The sequence below is a fragment of the Leucoraja erinacea genome, chromosome 8, assembly GCF_028641065.1.
Source record: "Leucoraja erinacea ecotype New England chromosome 8, Leri_hhj_1, whole genome shotgun sequence".
Lineage (NCBI taxonomy): Eukaryota > Metazoa > Chordata > Chondrichthyes > Rajiformes > Rajidae > Leucoraja > Leucoraja erinaceus.
The window spans coordinates 5,808,239-5,828,616 of record NC_073384.1 but is presented as its reverse complement, the minus strand read 5'-3'; the positions used below and the strand labels follow the sequence as shown (position 1 = coordinate 5,828,616).

General features: G+C 43.4%; 1 protein-coding gene across 1 annotated transcript; it reads right to left on the bottom strand.

Annotated features, from left to right (window-relative positions):
- Window positions 1-208: 208 nt before the first annotated feature.
- mpc1 (mitochondrial pyruvate carrier 1) lies at window positions 209-20,128 on the bottom strand. Its single transcript, XM_055638922.1, has 5 exons — window positions 19,939-20,128; window positions 16,361-16,364; window positions 5,157-5,253; window positions 1,328-1,460; window positions 209-689 (listed from the first exon to the last, which is right to left on the bottom strand). Exons 1-5 carry the CDS (start codon window positions 20,007-20,009, stop codon window positions 650-652), a joined length of 345 nt encoding a protein of 114 aa, XP_055494897.1. The 5' UTR covers window positions 20,010-20,128; the 3' UTR covers window positions 209-649.
- Window positions 20,129-20,378: the final 250 nt, after the last annotated feature.

Genomic DNA, 20,378 nt, shown 5'->3' with positions numbered 1-20,378 from the left:
AGAATGGGGTGAGGAGGCAGCGATAGGCCAGCCATGATTGAATGGTGGAGAAAAAACTTGATGGGCCAAATGGCCTAATTCTGCTCCTATCACATGACCTTATGACCTTAGTAGTAAGCATTCAATTTAGAAATATATTAATAGTTATACACCATGGAAACAGGTCCTTCAGCCCAATGGAACATTACAAAGATACAACAGGCAGTCACCTGGTAATTAATTCACACTTTTAATTGTCGACACAGCAATTCCTCTTGTCACACTTTATTAAAAACAGTTTTAAACTGCAAATATTCCTTTCCAAAATATACTGATTACAGAAGCCATGATCAAATCACCATTTCCTGCAACGTTGACATTTTTCTCAATGTATCGCATAAATATACATACAGTCAAAACTGTACATGACCGTTTGAAAATCCATGTATAATGATGTTACTTACAAATTTAATTTCAGGCAGTTTTAGAAACTGTGCTAAAACAATCCAAATATTAATTACAGAATATAATTAGAATTAAATATCTTTGAAAATTTTTCAAAAATTTCGAGGGCTGGACTTAAGAGAAACTTGTGCGTGAAAAATAATATAGAAACATTATGGCATGTTGGTAGCATGTTGATGCGATTGAGATAAAGTGCTTCGAGAGTCTAGTTGTGGCTTCCTTCAGCTAATTTCTTCTTCTGCAAGCTGAACATATAGACACATTAAGCATGACGATATAGAATCAGTGCAGCTTCAGATACGAGAACCGCGTTTTAGTTTAGTTATGCAGCGTAGAAACAGGCCCTTTGCCCCACCGAATCCATACCGACCATCGATCCCCGCACATTACCATATTCTACACACACTGGGGACAATTTACAATTATACCAAGCCGATTAACCTACAAACCTGTACGTCTTTGGAGTGTGGGAGTAAACCGGAGGTCCCGGATAAAACCCACGCATGTCACGGGGAGAAGGTACAAACTCCGTACAGACAGCACCTTTAGGCAGAATAGAACCTGGGTCTCTGGCACTGCAAGGCAGCAACTCTACTGCTGCGCCACCGGCCGACTAACAGTTTGTTAGTCATTTATGCTCTTCTTGGATCAAAGTGTTACCCAGTCTCAAAACATGAATTCAGCTTCAATTTCACAATTTAATACTTCTGAGGTACGGTAAATGTTTAAGTCCATCTTATTAGATGCATGTACAGGATCTGAAAGCATTAATTATTCCATAAAATATTACTTACGCCATTTAATTACTCAAACACGTCTGAAATTAAAACAAACTGCCACACTGACCCACCCGACGGCGTTTTAGAATGGCAAGAACGCTTACTTGTAATGGATCAAGCGGCACCCTTGTGCGATCTGTGTCGATTCATTCGTGAAATGACAGGCAAACAAGAGCCAATTTCTAGGCTGGACCATGTATGCAAATCGCATGAAAAGCAAGGAATAACAACACAAAGCTGCAAAAGAGAACAGAAGTCGGTTAATTCGTAACACCACCAGCCTTCAGATTATGGGACGTGCTAACTTCATGGAGATGCCAATTTAACCAGCGGACACAAAATACATTCCTTCTCTCCAGAGATGCTGCCTAACCCACTGTGAGTTTGTGAAAGATGCATCTTCTAGATGCGCTTGATGAAGCCGAGTTTTAGTTAAAAATATAAGAAGATATTAAATTGGTTTCTGGGCTAGCTTACAGCTTATATTTAGTGTCAAATTAGGCTTGCCTTAGGTTGTGGGTGTGTGTGAGATAATAAATCCTATAACATGGTCTCCCAAGTGACAGGCAGAGGAGCAGCTAGAGATAGCTGGTCAAATCTTTGAAGTGAGATGCCATAAACCAAATGACCAATGTTTATGGGGGAGGAGGCAATAAAGGAAGAGAGGAATAGACAGTCACATCTTTGTAAACAAATGACCTATGTTTATGAGGGACCAAATGACAGAGGAAGCAGCAAAAAGAGCAAGGGTGGTCTATTTGGAGCTAAAACAAATGGACAATGTTTTTAGTATATCTTGTACCATGTAAACAAAAGGCCTTTGATGTGATGCAATCTGTGGAAACCTTTTCCTGTACCTCTGACATGATTAATGTCTGTGGAAGGTGTTAAGGGGACAAAAAAAACCTATTTAAGGCAATGTAATTCTGTTGTTCAGAGAAGGTGGCTGAGGACAGTCAAGTGTCTGTGTTGGTCACTTGACTGGAGTTCTCCCTCCCTTCCATCGGCCGATGTTAAGTAAAGTTTTGAACTGGTCTACCAAACAGTTTGTGTGGTGTCTGTTTATTAAGAAGCGAACCTGGTTTAGTAGTTAAAATAAGTAGCTTTTTCACGCTAGGACGCATCGTCAGTGATGTGACCTGGGGTCATCGGGTGTTTTGGGTCTCACAACATCAGACACCCTCGCCCAGGCGACCCAGCCGGGGTTGATCAAGCCCCGACTTGTGTCCCAGCAGCAACCGCCCGCGGATCAGCCCTCTTAATCCAAAGCCACCTAGTGGCTTTCTCTGTGGCTTCTCTTGTGGATTGAATGGCCCTCTTCTTTGCCTGCCCCGTACTGCCCAACTGGTTGAGGACTTTTTACTCCAGTATTTTGTGTCTAACTTTGATTTAAACCAGCATCTGCAGCTCTTTCTTACCCAGTTTAGCCAGTGTTAGGCTCAAACTACAGTAATGTTCGTAAGTACGCTGAAACAATTGCAAGTTAGAGACCATTTAGAGCAAGTTAGAGCAATTGCAAGTTAGAGAATTATTTTAAAAATCAGATGCAATCTATGTAGGAAAAATAAACGATAACAGTTTGAATAAGTCAATCTAATAACTAATTTCAATACACCAAAATGATTGGAAATGGTATTTATAATTTTTTTTTAAATAAACAACTCCCAGCCCTTCTACCAAAAGATAAAAATCTTTTGTGCAATGGATCTATTAAACTTCTATTTCTTTAAGAAACTTTCAGTTATTCTAAAGATAAATAATGCGAGGAAACAAGAGTTTTGAATAAAATCTCAGCTAATACCCAAAATTATAAAAGCTTAAAATGAACAGATTGTATAACTTCTTTGTAATTATTAATTATAAGAAATCGATCATGTACAAAATAGAGTAGGGTTTGACTTTGCCAAAAATCTCCATCTTAGATAAGGATAATTAATAAAAGTTCTACATTATATTCATTTGTTTATGTAGAACAGTTTGTGAATCTGTAACATATATTAATACATCAAAATGTTTAATGTTTTATGTGTCATCCCTAACTGTCACTGTATGTCATGTTGTCACTTGCGGGAGCGGAGCACCAAGGCAAATTCCTTGAATGTCAATACTTGGCCAATAAACCTATTCATTCATTCATTCATTCAAAAGGTTACAAAATCAACAAACATTGCAATAAACATGTCCCGAGGCACAGTGAAAAACTATTTATTGGTGCTATCTAGTCAGCAGAAAGACAACACATGATTACAATTGGGCCATTACAGTGTACCAGATACATGGTGAGGGAATAACATTTAGTGCAAGATAAAGCCAGCAAAGTCTAATCAAGGTACACAAAAATGCTGGAGAAACTCAGCGGATGCAGCAGCATCTATGGAGCGAAGGAAATAGGCAACGTTTCGGTCTGAAACGTTGCCTATTTCCTTCGCTCCATAGATGCTGCTTCACCCGCTGAGTTTCTCCAGCATTTTTGTGTACCTTCGATTTTCAAGCATCTGCAGTTCCTTCTTAAACACAAAGTCTAATCAAGGATAGTCCGAGGGTCATCAACGAGGTAGATAGTAGTTCAGCACTGCTCTCTGGTTGCGTGTTTAATGCGAGCTTATTTAAGCAGAGATTTTAAACCAAGGAAAGTATAAACTACAGAAATGTTTTTTTACATGTACAACTTTCTTTCACAAGGTCTACTTGTACGTGTAAAACCATGGACAGACTCCCAAACCACACAGGTTATTTTAAATCATGTGCGATTCAAATAGTTAAAATTTCCCCCGTCATGGCCCATGCAACCCTCCAACCTGAACACAACATTAATTTATCTTCTTGCCTAAAATTGCGGCAACTGCAGACTTTATCAGAGAAACTCTGATGCAAGGCATCACAGGGGCAGAATTAGGCCATACGGCCCACGGAGCCTACTCCGCCTTTCAATCCTGGGAGTCAACATCTCCGATGACCTCTCTTGGACCCACAATACCTCTACTCTGATCAAGAAGGCTCATCAGCGTCTCTTCTTCCTGAGGAGACTGAAGAAGGTCCATCTGTCTCCTCAGATCCTGGTGAAGTTCTACCGCTGCACCATCGAGAGCATCCTTACCAACTGCATCACAGTATGGTATGGCAACTGCTCTGTCTCCGACCGGAAGGCATTGCAGAGGGTGGTGAAAATTGCCCAACGCATCACCAGTTCCACGCTCCCCTCCATTGAGTCTGTCCAAAGCAAGCGCTGTCTGCAGAGGGCGCTCAGCATCGCCAAGGACTGCTCTCACCCCAACCATGGACTGTTTACCCTCCTACCATCCAGGGGCGCTACAGGTCTCTCCGTTGCCGAACCAGCAGGTCGAGGAACAGCTTCTTTCCGGCGGCTGTCACTCTACTCAACAACGTACCTCGGTGACTGCCAATCACCCCCCCCCCCCCAGACACTTATTATTATTTATTCAAATCGTTTGCTATGTCGCTCTTCAAGGGAGATGCTAAATGCATTTCGTTGTCTCTGTACTGTACACTGACAATGACAATTAAATTGCATCTGAATCTGAATCATGGCTGATCGTGTTCGGGGCCTTTGAGGCCTTCGCAGTCGCCACAACGACAACACGATGTTTCATGCCCTCGAACGGAAGAATATTCTCAGCGTCCCGTAGCCTCCAAAATCGGCCGCTTCCTACCGAAGACCGCGGCTCCCGAAGTCCACAGTCCGAGCTGGCAGAGATTCAACACTGGCGACCTCTGTGAGAAATCCCAGGCTCCCCGATGTCAAAGTCAGCGCCGCACGTGGGCTGGAAGCTCCAGTTATTTTTATGCATATTTCACTCATCTGTTCTATATCTCTCTATACCCTCAGAGGTTACTCCTCATTCTTTTAAATTCCAGCGAGTACAGGCCCAGAGCCTTCAAATCACACATACACTTACACTTGCTTTGACTTACCAAATGTCATTCTGCCACTGATGATCTCAGGAGTTTTTCTCATGTCACTGAAAGCAGCAATGGGCAGTCCCCAGTTGGCCACGGGACCCCAGAAGTGCTGCAGAACAAGAGAACCAAAAATCAAAACATCACGCTACTTTCTCAAATCATTTAAATCACAACATTAGTTGAGTTTATTTTTGTCACATGGACCGTGATACAGTAAAAAGCCTTTGTTTCTATGCTATCCAGAAAAGACTATGAATAAGATCATAGAAAATATGTGCAGGAGTAGGCCATTCAAGCCAGTACCACCATTCAATATGATCATGGCTGATCATCCTAGATCAGTACCCCAAGCCTGCTTTCTCCCCATTTCCCTTGATTCCGTTAGCCTCAAGAGCTATATCCAACTCACTCTTGAAATTATCCAGTGAATTGGTCTCATTTAGTGCAAAGTATAACAATGAAGTCACTCGAAGTCTGATTGAAGACATTTCCAAGGTAGATGAGGCACATGTGAGTTTAAAAAGCAGCTTGCACCGTTGAGCTTGCACTTGATTAACTAATTCTTTACGTAACAATATTCTTGCAGATTACAAAAAGTAACACATTGCATCACGGAATTATACCCTTTAAAATAAAACAGCCAATATAGGAATGTTATTTCTTCTTAAGTAAATTGTTAATAAAATAGTAGAACAAAAGTATTGAAACTTGGGCGGCACAGTGGCACAACTGGTAGAGAGCTATCATCTCACAGCACCGGAGACCCGGGATCTATCCTGACCTCTGGTGCTGTCTGCACAGAATGTGCACATTCTCCCTGTGACCGCCTGGGCTTTGTCCAGGTGCTCTGATTTCCTCCCGCTTCCCAAAGACGTGCTTGTTTGTAGGTTAATTGGCCTTTGAAAAACGGCCTCTAGTATGTAGCGGGTGGATGCAAAAATCTGACACCAAACCAGAAGAGACATCTAAATAGGTGATCACAAGCTTGATGAAGGGAATATATTTTTTAAAAGCTCTTCTTTAAAGAGTCAGGGAAGAAATTATGGAGCTTCCGTTGCAGGCAGCTGAAGCCATAGATGTTGACCAAGAGGGAAGCCACCATAAATGGAGTAGCATGAGATTGTAGTGGGTTTTATCAATGCTGTATACCACAGATATAGGAAGGCAGGAGCTACAGAATGATCAAATAAAGTAACCATGGAAATGAATGTTTAAATCAAATGAAATCTGTGCCAAACTTTAATACATTAGGCTAATAGCAGAACTCAAAATAAACTCTGTAGTATAGAAGACGGAAGACCAGCTAGAGATTAGATAAATCTAGGACAAACCGAGGGAATAAATGCTTTAGCATCATGGTTTGGGGGCTGAGCTATAAAAACGCAGTAAATGTCTTTCCAGGCAAAGGATATTTGAAACACTTACCCATAACCACCAGAAGAGAGCAGAGCAAGGTCAATATTTTTTTTGTCAATATTAATAGATGTTAGTTTAGTTTAGAGATACAGCATGAAAACAGGCCCTTCGGCCCACTGGGTCCGCGCTGGCAGGCGATCCCCGCACACTAACGCACGGGACTATTTACACATGCAAGGGACTATTTACATTTATCCCAAGCCAATTAACCTGCAAACCTGTACATCTATGGATGCGTGGGAGGAAACTGGTGATCCCGGAGAAAAGACATGGAGGTCACGGGGAGAACGTACCAAGTCTGTGCAGACAAGCACCTGTATTCAGGATTGAAACTGGGTCTCGGGCGCTGTAAGGCAGCAACTTTACCACTGCACCACCTGTTGTGGCAGATAAATAGAATTGAGGTGCAGTCCAGCCATGAGTTAAGTGCATGGCAGCAAAGGGCTTTTCACACCCGCAATACAAAATGCTTGTGTGCTCAAGAGGCGAATTGTAATTAGTCTGCAAGGATCAGTAAAAGAAAATAATGCTTTATCTAATGAACCATCAACAAGTTCATCTAGGTCATAAAATATAGATGGAGAACCTCAACAGAAATGACTGCCAGGATTAACTGGTTTCAGTCACCTGCTTTGCGAAATAAAACTGGTTCCCCTTGAGATGTAGGATACGCACAGACACAGATGGCCAGATTCATTTAAGTGTCCATCATCTTCACACATAACATCAAACTGAAAACAAAGCTTTATATGAAAACTGTAATTGTAAAAGTAAATGAGTAATGCATTAAGAATGACTTCCACTTACCGTACTGGTTAATCGTTAGCCAAAGTAATGTTCATTGAAGGAAGGAAAAAGAAAAAAAAGAAAAAAAAGTTATTTTCTGTGGTGTTCATATAATCTAAAATATTACCAGTTTTGTGGAATCCGAGTAAAGATAGATAATGGAGGCAATTCTCTAGTTTCAGCTTTTTTATCAGGTTTCCAGCATCCTCAGCAAGTTAAATCTGACGATAAATAGACTTTAGAGAAACAGCGTGGAAACAGGCCCTTCAGGCAACCCAGTCCATGCCAACCAGCGGCCACCCCGTACACCAGCATTACCCTACACACCGGGAACAACTTTTACAACTTATCAAAGCTAATTAACCCACAATCCTGTATGTCTTTGGAGTGTGGGAGGAATCTGGAGCACCCAGAGAAAACCCACGCGGTCATAGGGAGAACGTATGAACTCCGCACGGACAGCACCTAAGATCAGGACCGAACCCAGATCTCTGGCGCTGTAAGGGAACAACTTTACCACTGAGCCACGTCCAGCCCTCAATTGTTTCCCCAATATTACTTACATGGGTGATGTGCTGCTGAGTACCAACTAAAAACAGACAGAGGCTGGTGGGTGCCTGTAACATGCTGGCAGTGGAGAAGGCAGATGGTGGAGTACAAGAGGCTTTTGGATAGCTACGTGGATATGCAGGGAATGGTTGGATATGGATCATGTGCAGGCAGCGGAGATTATTGGCATCATGTTCAGCACAGATATTGTGGGTCGAAGGGCCTATTCCTATGCTGTATTTTTTGTAAAGTTCTAGATGGAACAATAATAGAGACATGGAGGTAGAGGACAGGTTCGATGGAGCTTCAGAGACTTGATTTACCATAGGTGTATTGAATTGAAATTGACTAATTGAAATTGGCTTCCAATACAGGACGTGTTTGATAATGAGGCAATGGCATTAAAAACAGCTCATCTGTAATCACAAAACAGTCAGTTGACAAAACTGGCATAAAAATGCAAATTGAATTGAATTGCCTGAGGTTTCATGGATTGATTTCACTTACTTTGAAAGCCACATAGTCAAAGATTGCCAAATGTTAAAGCTGTTTTTCATTTAAGAGTAAGCAGAAAAATTAGTTTTTTTTAAACAAAATTAATAAATGCAAAATTATATATTTTTTAAATTTAATATCATGCAAAGTTTGCCTTAAGGAATTTTCTTTCAGGATAACACTTAAATTGTAAATTATTGGGTTCTCCAAGTAGAAAACACCAATCAGACTTCATAGAGGACTTAACTGTCAAAGACTTGCTGCACAGGATAAAGTAGTTGTACTAAAAAAGACACAAAGTAAAGAGCCTGTCCCACTTACGTGTCCTTGGCACGCAAATTACGCGACCTCATGGTCGCGTTGAGCCGTGACGGTCCCGCAAAGGTTACGCGCAATTTCATGTGCCTGAACGTCATTTGCTGGAGACAAAGCTGGAGTAACTCAGCGGGACCGGCAGCATCTCTGGAGAGAAGCAATGGGTGATGTTTCGTGTCGAGACTCTTCTTCAGTCTTAAAAGGGTCTTGACGCAAAACGTCATACACCTCCTCGATTCCGAGTGGGACCAGCCCCGCGCGGCCACACAATGCCCATGCGCCTCAACGCGACCACGAGGCCGCGTAATTTGCGTGCCAAGGTCACGTAAGTGGGACAGGCCCATAACTCAGCATTTGTGAAGAACATGGATAGATGACGTTTTGGGGCAGGACTTTTCTTCAGGCTGAAGAAAGGTCCAGACCTGAAACGTCACATGTCCATATTCTCCAGAGATGCTGCTGGACCCGTTGAGCTACTCCAGCACTTTGTGTCTTTTTTTGTAACCCAGCAACTGCAGTTTCTTGTGTAGTTGTACTGAGAGTTAACAAGTCAAATCTGAACAAGTTGTCCACTTCAGTGTCCTTAACTCGGTCATGCTCAAAACATTCAACATTGACAAGACTGCATGGTTGGGAACACACAATGAGTCAATGCACTTGATAATTATTTGAAAATGGAAATTGACTTTCATCTAAAATCAACTGAGATCAGTCTCAGCTGTTACACTGACTTAATACTTCAAGCAAGGGGAACTAAAGGTCAAATTTCTGAACTAAATTTAGATGTGTGAATAACTTCACATGATTTATGTATAACCTGTAGCCTATTGTTTGCTGAGATAGACGTGAATCATGATTATGAAGATGACAATTAAACATGCTCCCGTTGTAATTTTATAAAAGTTAGAAAGGCACACTTCCATTGTTGATTTATTTTAAATCCCTTGCAGCATTATTTTTTATAAAAATAACCAAATTGTTGTAGAGGAATTGCTTGCATATGTATCACTCAAGTTTAATTAAAATACTGGATGTTATGCAAGGTTTACAATAAAAAGGCATATATTAATTAAAATCTAAATTTAAGATTATTGAAAATTAAAATTGTTTAAACTGCAACTCCTTAAATAATATCTGATGTGCTTCACTGCAATTACTCTACTAGAAAATGTAAATAAAAGCAAATTAACCAAATGATCAAAGAAAAGTACACATAATATTGAAATTTACTAATGACAAATATATATCCTTACAATGTGATGGATACCCTGATGTGTTTTACATTAAGTGGATTAAACAAGAGAAGCAAAAAAGACTAAGTTAGAGGACACGAAGAAGGGCATTTTCTCTCTTAACACTTGCAGTGCCGTGATTAGTTATGGTTTTCCTCCATTATAATATCTTCAGTCAAGATGTAGAATGGGAAGATAGACACAAAAAGTTGGAGTAACTCAGGGGGACAGGCAGCATCTTTGGAGAGAAGGAATGGGTGACTTTTCGGGTCGAGACCCTTCTTTAGACTGGTTAGGGATGGGAATGTTCCGTATGAAGGATATGATTGTCATTCAAATACTATTGGTCATAGTCATAGAGTGATGCAGTGTGGAGACAGGCCCTTCGGCCCAACTCGCCCACACCGGCCAACAATCTCCCAGCTACCATAGTCCCACTTGCCTGCGCTTGGTCCATAACCCTCCAAACCCGTCCTATCCATGTACCTGTCCAACTGTTTCTTAAACGATGGGATAGTCCCAGCCTCAACTACCTCCTTTGGCAGCTTGTTCCAGACACCCACCACCCTCTGTGTGAAAAAGATACCCCTCAGATTCCTATTAAATCTTTTCCCCTTCACCTTGAACCAATGTCCTCTGGTCCTCGATTCCCCAACTCTAGGTAAAAGACTCTGTGCATCTCCCCGATCTAGTCATCTCATGATTTTGTATACCACTATAAGATTTCCCCTCATCCTCCCACACTCCATGGAATAGAGACCCAGACAAGGTTAAGCCCATTGTGTGTCAAAATAAACACATTTAAATTCAGGAACACCCCCTTAGCAACTGGGGTTTGAGGAGACAGTTAAGTTCAGTGGCAATGAATGACATGGGTAAACACCTCTTGTGGTTACCACAAATGGGTATGTTTCCCTTTTTAAAGATTATGGTGATGCTGAGACACTTGACATGCTTTCCTCTTCCCAGGGATGAGAGATAAATAGACAATAGACGATAGGTGCAGGAGTAGGCCATTTGGCCGCTCGAGCCAGCACCGACATTGAATGTGATCATGGCTGATCATCCACAATCAGTACCTCGTACCTGCCTTCACCCCATATCCCCTGACTCCGCCATCTTTAAGACCCCTATCTAGCCCTTTCTTGAAAGTCTCCAGAGAACCGGCCTCCAGAGATGGTGCCTGATCCACTGGCTATTCCAGCACTTTGTGTCTATCTTTGGTATAAACCAGCATCTCCATCTCTTTGTTTCTACATTAAAAATTGCAGTCTGTTCCATAGTTTCTCCGTGTTGGTTAGGGGCAGGGGGAAAATAGACCAGAAAGTGTACTTTGGGATGGAGCAGGAGGCAGAGATCCAAATTGAGGAGTTCCTGATGGTGCTCGACGCCACTTAGGCTTTGAACCCGTCGGTATTTAAGCTCTGGATGGCTTTCACAACACTGGAGATTTGACACAACACGATTGTCAGCAATCGATGCTGAATCTGTGGACTTGCCGCCCACCATCATTCTTTAGCTCATGGCTCTCTGCTCTTGCACCTTGGCCTTCAGACACCCGTGGAATGGTTTCCTTTACCTTGAGGCCTGGATACATTTTCAATCCAATACCCCTTTGCCTGGCTGGTTCTATCTGCCTATCATCTCCCTTCCCATCAGGCTCCACCTATCACTTACCAGCCTCTTCCCACCTCTGACATATTGGTAATCATTCCTCTAGGTCCTGATACAGGGTTTGGCCATGAAATTACACCTTTCACATTCACAGATGAGTTATAGATCTCTCTCCTCCAGCTTTCTCTTGTTGGATGGACGTGCTGGGCGTCTGAGTAAAACAATATTAAGGTCAAGACTTCAAACAAGGCACAAAGCCCCTTGGCTTCCAAGACATTGTTTGCTTACAGGAGACAATTCAATGCAATGTAGAGATACCACAACAATTGCCCCAGTCAAAGCCCTCCAAATCCATTGGTGGATCCTCAGCACTGAATCCCAATTACATGCAGCCTGACAGGCAATAAAGAGCAACCAACATCAAGCTTTCAAAAATAACAAGGGATCTGTTAAAATGAGACCACTGATCTCATACAACCAAAAGTAACAAAGGGCTATTTTTGAATCAACCACGGGATCATGCATAGAGATTAGACGAGTGACAAAGTACTCTATTATTGAGCGGAAAAACAGTATTGATTTTTAAATAAATACCTTGTATTACAAATTAGAATTTTAACTGGCTCATGGATTTGCAAACTAAACTTGCAAATGACAAATCTACACAGCCGATTAATAGGCAATTATATAGGTATGTTACAAAACCTGCCTGAATCGTGGCTGAGCATCTGCCCTACCCCGTGTGCACGATTTTGGCGCTGTTTAGAGTGGGCGGGTTTAAAACGCGATTTTTACTAGGCTGTTGCAATCGAAAATGTTCAGCCTAGTAAATCATTAACGGAAAATCGCTGAAAGACCCCGTCGCAAAAGGTATTATTAGTTTTTATGGCCTTGTATAATAGTTATAGTAGTTTAAAAACCACTCTCTCAACCCGCAACCTCTCGCAGCCCCAGGGTTTTATAAAGCAAACAATTAAAGGTATGTACCTTATTTTTACATTAAATGGGGCTTGTATATAACCCTGTATATAAAGTTTTCTATAGCGAATAGTTCATTTTGGGCTCTTTATATCCCGCAGTATTTTTCTGGGCACTTGAGGGCACAAATCCAGCACAATGTGAACGTTCTAAACCAGTGCGTTCACAGGAACCCACTAGAAAGCCGATTTAAATTGACTTTAATTTACAGCAAATGAACACTAAATTCCTTCCATTTGGCCCATAAATTGATGTAAATGAGATTTAAAAATCATGTTTTATTGTGAATTATTTGTGAATATTACTTGGACACTTGGGCTATTTAAAAATGTTAATCATTTATTAAGAAATGGATAGATGCTTAGATCTAGTAATTGAAGTTTGAAATTAGCTACAATTGGGTAACTAACTAATTATATGCTTTAATTTCAGGTCATCCAAGTAAGATTATTTTATATTTGTTTCAGAATGCTTCAATCTATGATAACTGAAAATTTCATTCAGTTCTCTTAATTTTTAAGAAGGTTATGTGCTTTTGACTGTCCACGATCACAGCTTTTTTGTTATGTCCATAGAAAATCAATAGGGAACAAGATGCTAATTTCCGAGTATGAAAATGGCCATAACTTTTTTATTACTTGAGATATGAAAGTGAATTAGGTGTCAAATTAAACTTATTGTTATGCTTTATCTGATGGGATAAATTGCAGACTTGATTTTTTAAATCTCAAAATTTTGTAACATTGCTAAATTATACAAAACAGTGGATTTGTCCGGAAGTGGCGGCGCTGGTGTACGGCTGCGGCTCGCCTGCAGTCCGTTTGTTTTTACTTTTTGTGTTGTTTTTTCCGTCTTGTTTAGTTACGTTTTTGGATTTTAGGTTTGTGTTATGTGTGGTGGGGGGGGGGGGTTGAAACAGGGCTTTCTGTCTCTCCCTTCGGTGGAATGTGACTTTCTCGTCATATCCCCATTCTCTGCCTCCATCTGCGCTGAGGCCTAATGGCGGAGCTGGCCACCTCGAGGCTCCGGAGGCAGAGCCTGTCAGGACGCCCTGGGCTCGCTCCCGTGAGGGCGGCCAGACTGTAGGGTAATGGCGCTCCCGTGAGGGCGGCCCAGCTCGAGGGTAACGGCGCTCCCGTGTGGGTCTGAGACGCTCCCGTGAGGGCGGCCTGGCTCGACGGTAACGGCGCTCCCGTGAGGGCGGCCCAACTAGAGGGTAACGGCGCTCCCGTGAGGGGCTGAGACACTCCCTTGAGGGCGGCCCGGCTGGAGGGCAACGGCATTCCCGTGAGGGCAGCCCGGCTCGAGGGTAACGGCGCTCCCGTGAGGGCGGCCTGGCATGGGGCTGAGGCGCTCACTTGAGGGCGACCCGGCTCGGGGCTGGAACGGTGCTCCGGGGGCTGAGACGGCGTTCTGGCGGCGGCGGCCTGAGTCCGGGGTTTGCTGAGACGGCGTTCTGGCGGCGGCGGCCTGAGTCCGGGGTTTGGCCGCGGGCCAGTGGACGACATCGTCAACAGCGCAGGTGGGGCCTCAGCGCAGAGGGAGAAGAGGAGGGAATAGACAGCAGCCCTAAGATTTTGCCTCCATCATAGTGAGGAGGTGCTTGGTGGACTCACTGTGGTGGATGTTAATTTGTGTTTACTGTCTGTTCTGTTGTTTATTATTGTATGTATGGCTGCAGGTAACGACATTTCGTTCAGACCGTAAGGTCTGAATGACAAATAAAGGATCTAATTCTAATTATCCAAAATAAAGATTTCAAGATGGCAATTGTTTAACACTATATTAAGATTACAATTGCATCACAATGGAGTAACTGGTAGAGCTGCTGCCTCTCATCACCAGACACCCAAGTTTGACCTCGACCTCAGCTGCGGTGCGTGGAGTTTGCACACTCTCCCTGTGACATACGGGTTCCCACCGGGTGCTCCGGTTTCTTGCCTCGTCCCAAAGACGAGCAGCCTTGTAGGTTAATTGGCCACTGTAAATTCCTCCTAGCGCATGAAGAGTGGATGTGAAAGTGGGATAACACAGAACATGTGTAATCAGGTTATTGATGGTCAGTGTGGACTTGGTGGACCAAAGGGCCTGCTTCCATGCTGTATCTCAAAACTAAACCAATTCACGTGAAAAGCAATTTTCAGAGTAAGGCGTCTGGAAACATCATACTGATTTAAGATGATGGGAAACATAAAGGGTCAAATGTATTGCTATCTTGTCCCAACTGTTAGAAATGTCCATGTTTGAACTTCACTCTGCTAAAAGGCAGTAGAACACATTTACAGGACGCATTGACGACACAGTGGTTCCATTACAATGGATAAAAGTTGAGAAGTTTAAATCCTATCATTGAAGCTATGGAATTTAATTTGATAACCTGGAACCATAAACAAATAGTAGCCTCAGTAACAATGACAATAAAACTACAAGGTTGGTGTAAAAATATCTGGCTCATTGAATGAAATCCACATGCAATGCGACTTCAGACACAGAGTAATGCGAGTTGATTGTTAATTACCCTGCAAATTGGCTCAGCAGGCCAAATGCTGGCCTTGCAAGCGAAATCCACACCTCAAATAATGAATTAAGAAACAAGATATTCACTAGCATTTTCAAATCTTGTTTCCTGGTCTCTGAGCATTTACATTTCTAGCTGTCCAAACACAGCACATTTGGAGAGCTAATTGCACAATGTAATAGAATTCCACCCGGCTTGAAATAAATTGTATTTTCCGATCCTTGTTGTAAATATGTTATGTCCCCAAGAAAATGTCCACTTAACCTTCACTTTCAAATCATAGAAACATAGAAAATAGGTGCAGGAGGAGGCCATTCGGCCCTTCGAGCCAGCACCGCCATTCATTGCGATCATGGCTGATCATTCCCAGTCAATAACCCGTGCTTGCTTTCTCCCCATGTCCCTTGATTCCACTAGCCCCTGCTCTATCTAACTCTCTCTTAAATCCATCCAGTGATTTGACCTCCACTGCCCTCTGTGGCAGGGAATTCACAAATTCACAACTCTCTGGGTGAAAAAGTTTTTTTCTCACCTCAGTCTTAAATGGCCTCCACTTTATTCTAAGACTGTGGCCCCTGGTTCTGGACTCGCCCACAAATCAATAATAAAAATTGGAGTTCGCAGCAAACTAGGAATTTAGCCAAATAAATCTTTAAATTCCACACAAGGATCTCTCGCCCAACTTTATTTCTTTCAATATTTTCTTCCTATATCGTGTTTTTTTTTTCTCCATCATACACAGTTCTCCTTTAAATCTACCAGCAACTCACCACAATTGTTTGTGGTTGCAACGTTCGCAATATAAATTCACATTGATTAAACTTGTTTTTCCCAAAGTTCTACTTGGATTTATTAGTGGCATCTTGTGCTACTATAGTCTTTTAAACAAATGAAAAATATCAATTGAATTAAAATCAATAGATCACCTCTGGTCATGTTTCTGCAGATTGCATGCAAAATACTTGAAACCATACTAGGTCACTTATATGACATACTATTTTATAATCATAGATAGTTGCATATTGGATGCTTTATGCGAGCCCAAAGCCCCATGACTAATCTTCTACTACCAATTTCTTGCCATTAGGCTCAACACTTAGTTTTGAAAAGTTCACTGATCCCAAGTCTTGACTGTCCTCAGCATTGAGTATGAACAGCTCAATGCGATAAGAATGACTACGGTTATTTGACTTCAGTAAAAGAATAAAAGTATCATTTTTACAGCACCATTCCTAGTCTCTGGTCATCTGCACCCACTTAACAGCAAATTACTAGTAAAAACGGATGCAGAAGTTTATGGTATAGAGAGTCACAGTGCTGGTTTGAGGAAACAGATGAGGTCCTTCGCTTTGTGCCAATGGACTTGTTCATATTCAAGGACTGAGCAGCCAACTTAACTAAGACTACCAATGCCATCTCAGGCTTCATCAGTAAGTGTGCAGAGGAATGCGTGCCCAAGACGACAATATGAGTGCTCCACATGGATGAACTGCAAGGTCCGTTCCCGGGTGAAGTCCAAGTCTGCAGCATTCAAGTCAAACAATCCAGAGCGGCATAAGAAATCTACGTATGACTATAAAGGGAGAATTGTGGACCGAGCTAGAGTCCCAGGATAACCATACAGATACCCAATTGCGGCAAGGCCGGCAAGCTAAAATGGGCTACAGACCGAAGACCAGCAGTTTCATGAGCAACAATGCATTCAATGCCAGCTTTGGATGGAAAGTCAATGGAAAGACATCTCCTGGCCTGCTAGCCTTGGGTGCAGCTGTACCCACGGTCACCATCAAACCACCCCTTCCAAGAGTAAAACCCTAGAAAGTAACTGGCCCGGATACAGTTCCTAGCCATGTTCTCAGACAGCCATAACTAAACTTTCTAATAACTCAGTGGGTCCGGCAGCATCTCTATAGTACATGGATAGGTGATGTTCGGGATGGGACAAGTCCGAAGAAGGGTCCTGACCCAAAACATCACCTATACATCTTTAATTCAGTGTTAAGAAGGGTCCCGACCAGAAACATAATCTGTCCATCCCCTCCACAGATGCTGCCTGACCCGCTGAGTTCCTCCAGTACTTTTCATAAAGTTTTATGATATTGTTTATATCTTGCTAGCTAACATATTTCTTTATCAATTTCTCAGTCACTTCTAATTGATTTTCAAAACCCTCCAAACCTTCCTGTCATATGAACCTTAATCGGTTGCCATCTTTAATTCTAACGTTACCCCAGTTATACTACTTCCACCTATACTATTTCCTAAAGCTACTCGTTAATCGTGAATTCCATTATTAAGAGTCATTTTTTTTCTACTAATTTTTTAATCCAAGTTCCTCATCGCCAATTCACTCCTCCCATATGTCCAAGAAGAAGGGAATTAATTATCTGTCTCCATAACTACCATGAAAAACAGAGGAGATGTAATCTAATTCTATCAATTGTGGAGCCTTGCAACAAATAACTTGGCTTCCATAACATATCCAAAATAGCACAAAACAAATAATTGGGGCAAACCAAGCAGGTGAAAGGCGCCAATTTTTCTACAGATGAACAACCAATTATTGACCTTTGTCCCCTCCACCAATGCCAATGATTTCCAGCCAAGGTTAAATTAATAACTAACTTAAAAGCTGCAGAATTCTGGAAATCTAATATAAACTTGTATAATGTTAGTAGTCAGCATCAATGTGACATTGTGACAACAGATAAAACAGATAATTTCTGACGTGAAACAAGTAGCTCAACAACAAATAAAAAACATTTAACATAGAAACATAGGTGCAGGAGTAGGCCATTCAGCCCTTTGAGCCAGCACCGCCATTCAACATAATCATGGCTGATCATCTAAAATCTGCACTCCGTTCATGCTTTTTCTCCCTATATCCCTTGATTCCGTTACCCCTAAGAGCTAAATCTCTCCTGAAAACATCCAGTGAAATGGCCTCCACTGCCCTCCATGACAGAGAATTTCAGATTCACAACTCCCTGGGTGAAATAACCACTCATCCTTCTAAATTCCTCATATGTCAGTCCCGACATCCCGGGAAATAACCTGGTGAACCTACACGGCACTCCCTCAATAGCAATAATGTCCTTCCTCAAATTAGGAGACCAAAATTGCACACAATATCCAGGTGCAGTTTCACCAGGGCCCTGTACAACTGCAGTAGGACCTCCTTGCTCCTATACTCAAATCCTCTTGCAATGAAGGCCGACATGCCATTAGCTTTCTTCACTACCTGCTGTACCTGCATATGTGAGGATGCACATCCAGGTCTCGTTGAACCTATCCTTTTCCTAATCTGACACCATTCAGATAATAACCTGCCTTACTGTTCTTGCCACCAAAGTGGACAGCCTATCTTCATAACAAGAGGAGTTGAGTGTAGGAGCAAAGAGGTCCTTCTGCAGTTGTACAGGTCCCTGGTGAGACCATACCTGGAGTATTGTGTGCAGTTTTGGTATCCTAATTTGAGGAAGGACATCTTACTATTGAGGAAGTGCAGCATTGGTTCACGAGGTTAATTCCCGGGATGGCGGGACTGTCAGATGGTGAAAGAATGGAGCGACTGGGCTTGTATTCACTGGAAGAGGCAGGGTCTTATAGAAACATATATAATTTTATTAAGGGATTGGACACACTAGATGCAGGAAACAGGTTTCATATGTCAGGGGAGTCCAGAAGCAGGGGCCACAGTTTAAGAATAAGGTATCGGCCAATTAGAACTGAGATGAGGAAAAACCTTTTCACCCAGAGAGTTGTGAATTTGTGGAATTCACTGCCTCAGAAGGCAGGGGAGGCCGATTCACTGGATGCATTCAAAAGAGTGTTAAATAGAACTCTTAGGGCTAGCGGAATCAAGGGATATGGGGAGAAGGCTTGTGGGTGATATGGGGTGTTGATTGTGGATGATCAGCCATTGAATGGTAGCGCTGGCTCAACAAGCCGAATGGCCTACTCCTGCACCTATTGTCTATGTATCTATGTATGAAAGGTTTAAAGGGATATGGGCCAAATATGCAAATAGAATTAGCTTGGATGGGACATCTTGAGCATCATGGACGAGTTGGGAAAAACGTGCCTGTTTCTGTGATGTATGACTCAAAGCAGGGAACTAAAAGGTTAATTCATTCTCCTACAGGCAGCGGAGAGACTGAAAGACTGAATGACCTTGGTTGTACACAAAACTTCCAATGACAATGACATCTCAGTAGTTAGTGTTCTGTGTGCCACAGGGGTGGGTGGGCAACTCTCCATCCGCCCACAGGGGGAAGAGGGGTGAAGGGACTCTATTCTCTCCCTGCCAACAGGGCAGTCCGTCCCTGTCCCCCACTCCCTCCATCTACAGGGTAGTAACACACACAAACACCCCACACAGAGAGTGGTGAATCTCTGGAACTCTCTGCCACAGAAGGTAGTTGAGGCCAGTTCATTGGCTATATTTAAGAGGGAGTTAGATGTGGCCCTTGTGGCCAAGGGGATCAGAGGGTATGGAGAGAAGGCAGGTACGGGATACTGAGTTGGATGATCAGCCATGATCATATTGAATGGCGGTGCAGGCTCGAAGGGCCGAATGGCCTACTCCTGCACCTAATTTCTATGTTTCTACCCATGGGACAACAACGTCCCCACCCTGCCCACGGGACAGTACCACCCTCTACCCCATAGGGCACAGCTGTCCCACCGCCCACAGGGCAGTATCTACCCCCTGTACCCCAACCCCCTCTCCCCCTCGCCCGTCCACGGAGCAGCAGCAGCCACCCCGACCACGGGGCGCCACTTCCTCCCCCCCAAGTCCAGTATTAACCCGGTAGCCACCCACCCCACCCCCACTAGGCTTCAGGCCTCCACTCTCCTCCCCTCCAGCGACCTCCCGGGGACAGCGCACCTCATTAGATAGTCGCGGAAGTCTTTGCTCTTGACATAGTCAAGCGCCTTGCGGGCCAGCACTCCGGCCATGGCGGTGACGGTGACGGTGAGAAGACGGAGACGACGACAACGACGACAACCTTCTTCTCCGCCGCCGGCGCTACCGCGTTGCACGCCGGGATAACGGACACGCCTCCACCGGAGGACCGAGGCCCCGGGCCGACCAATCGGCTGTCAAGGTCGAGCAGGGGCGCGAGAGGGAGCGGAGAGGCGCGCGCGTCCCCGTCCCCGTCCGTGTGCGTGCGCGTGCGCGTGTGCGTCCCCGTCCGTGTGCGTGCGCGTGCGCGTCCCCGTTCGTTCGCGTGAGCGCGGGCGTGTAGCGTTGCCAGGGGCGACCCGGGAGAGCGCGCGCGCGCGCAGGCCGCTGGCGCGGGGTCACGTGAGCTAACCGCCGTCTTC

Excerpts from the sequence above, each read along its gene's own strand:
- mpc1 (XM_055638922.1), bottom strand. The coding sequence starts at position 20,009 with ATGGCCGGAGTGCTGGCCCGCAAGGCGCTTGACTATGTCAAGAGCAAA. Across the intron at positions 1,461-5,156 it reads CAGTGGCAGAATGACATTTG|CTTTGTGTTGTTATTCCTTG; the intron begins GTAAGTCAAAGC and ends TCTCTTTTGCAG. Across the intron at positions 690-1,327 it reads TGCCGCTTGATCCATTACAA|CTTGCAGAAGAAGAAATTAG; the intron begins GTAAGCGTTCTT and ends CTATATGTTCAG.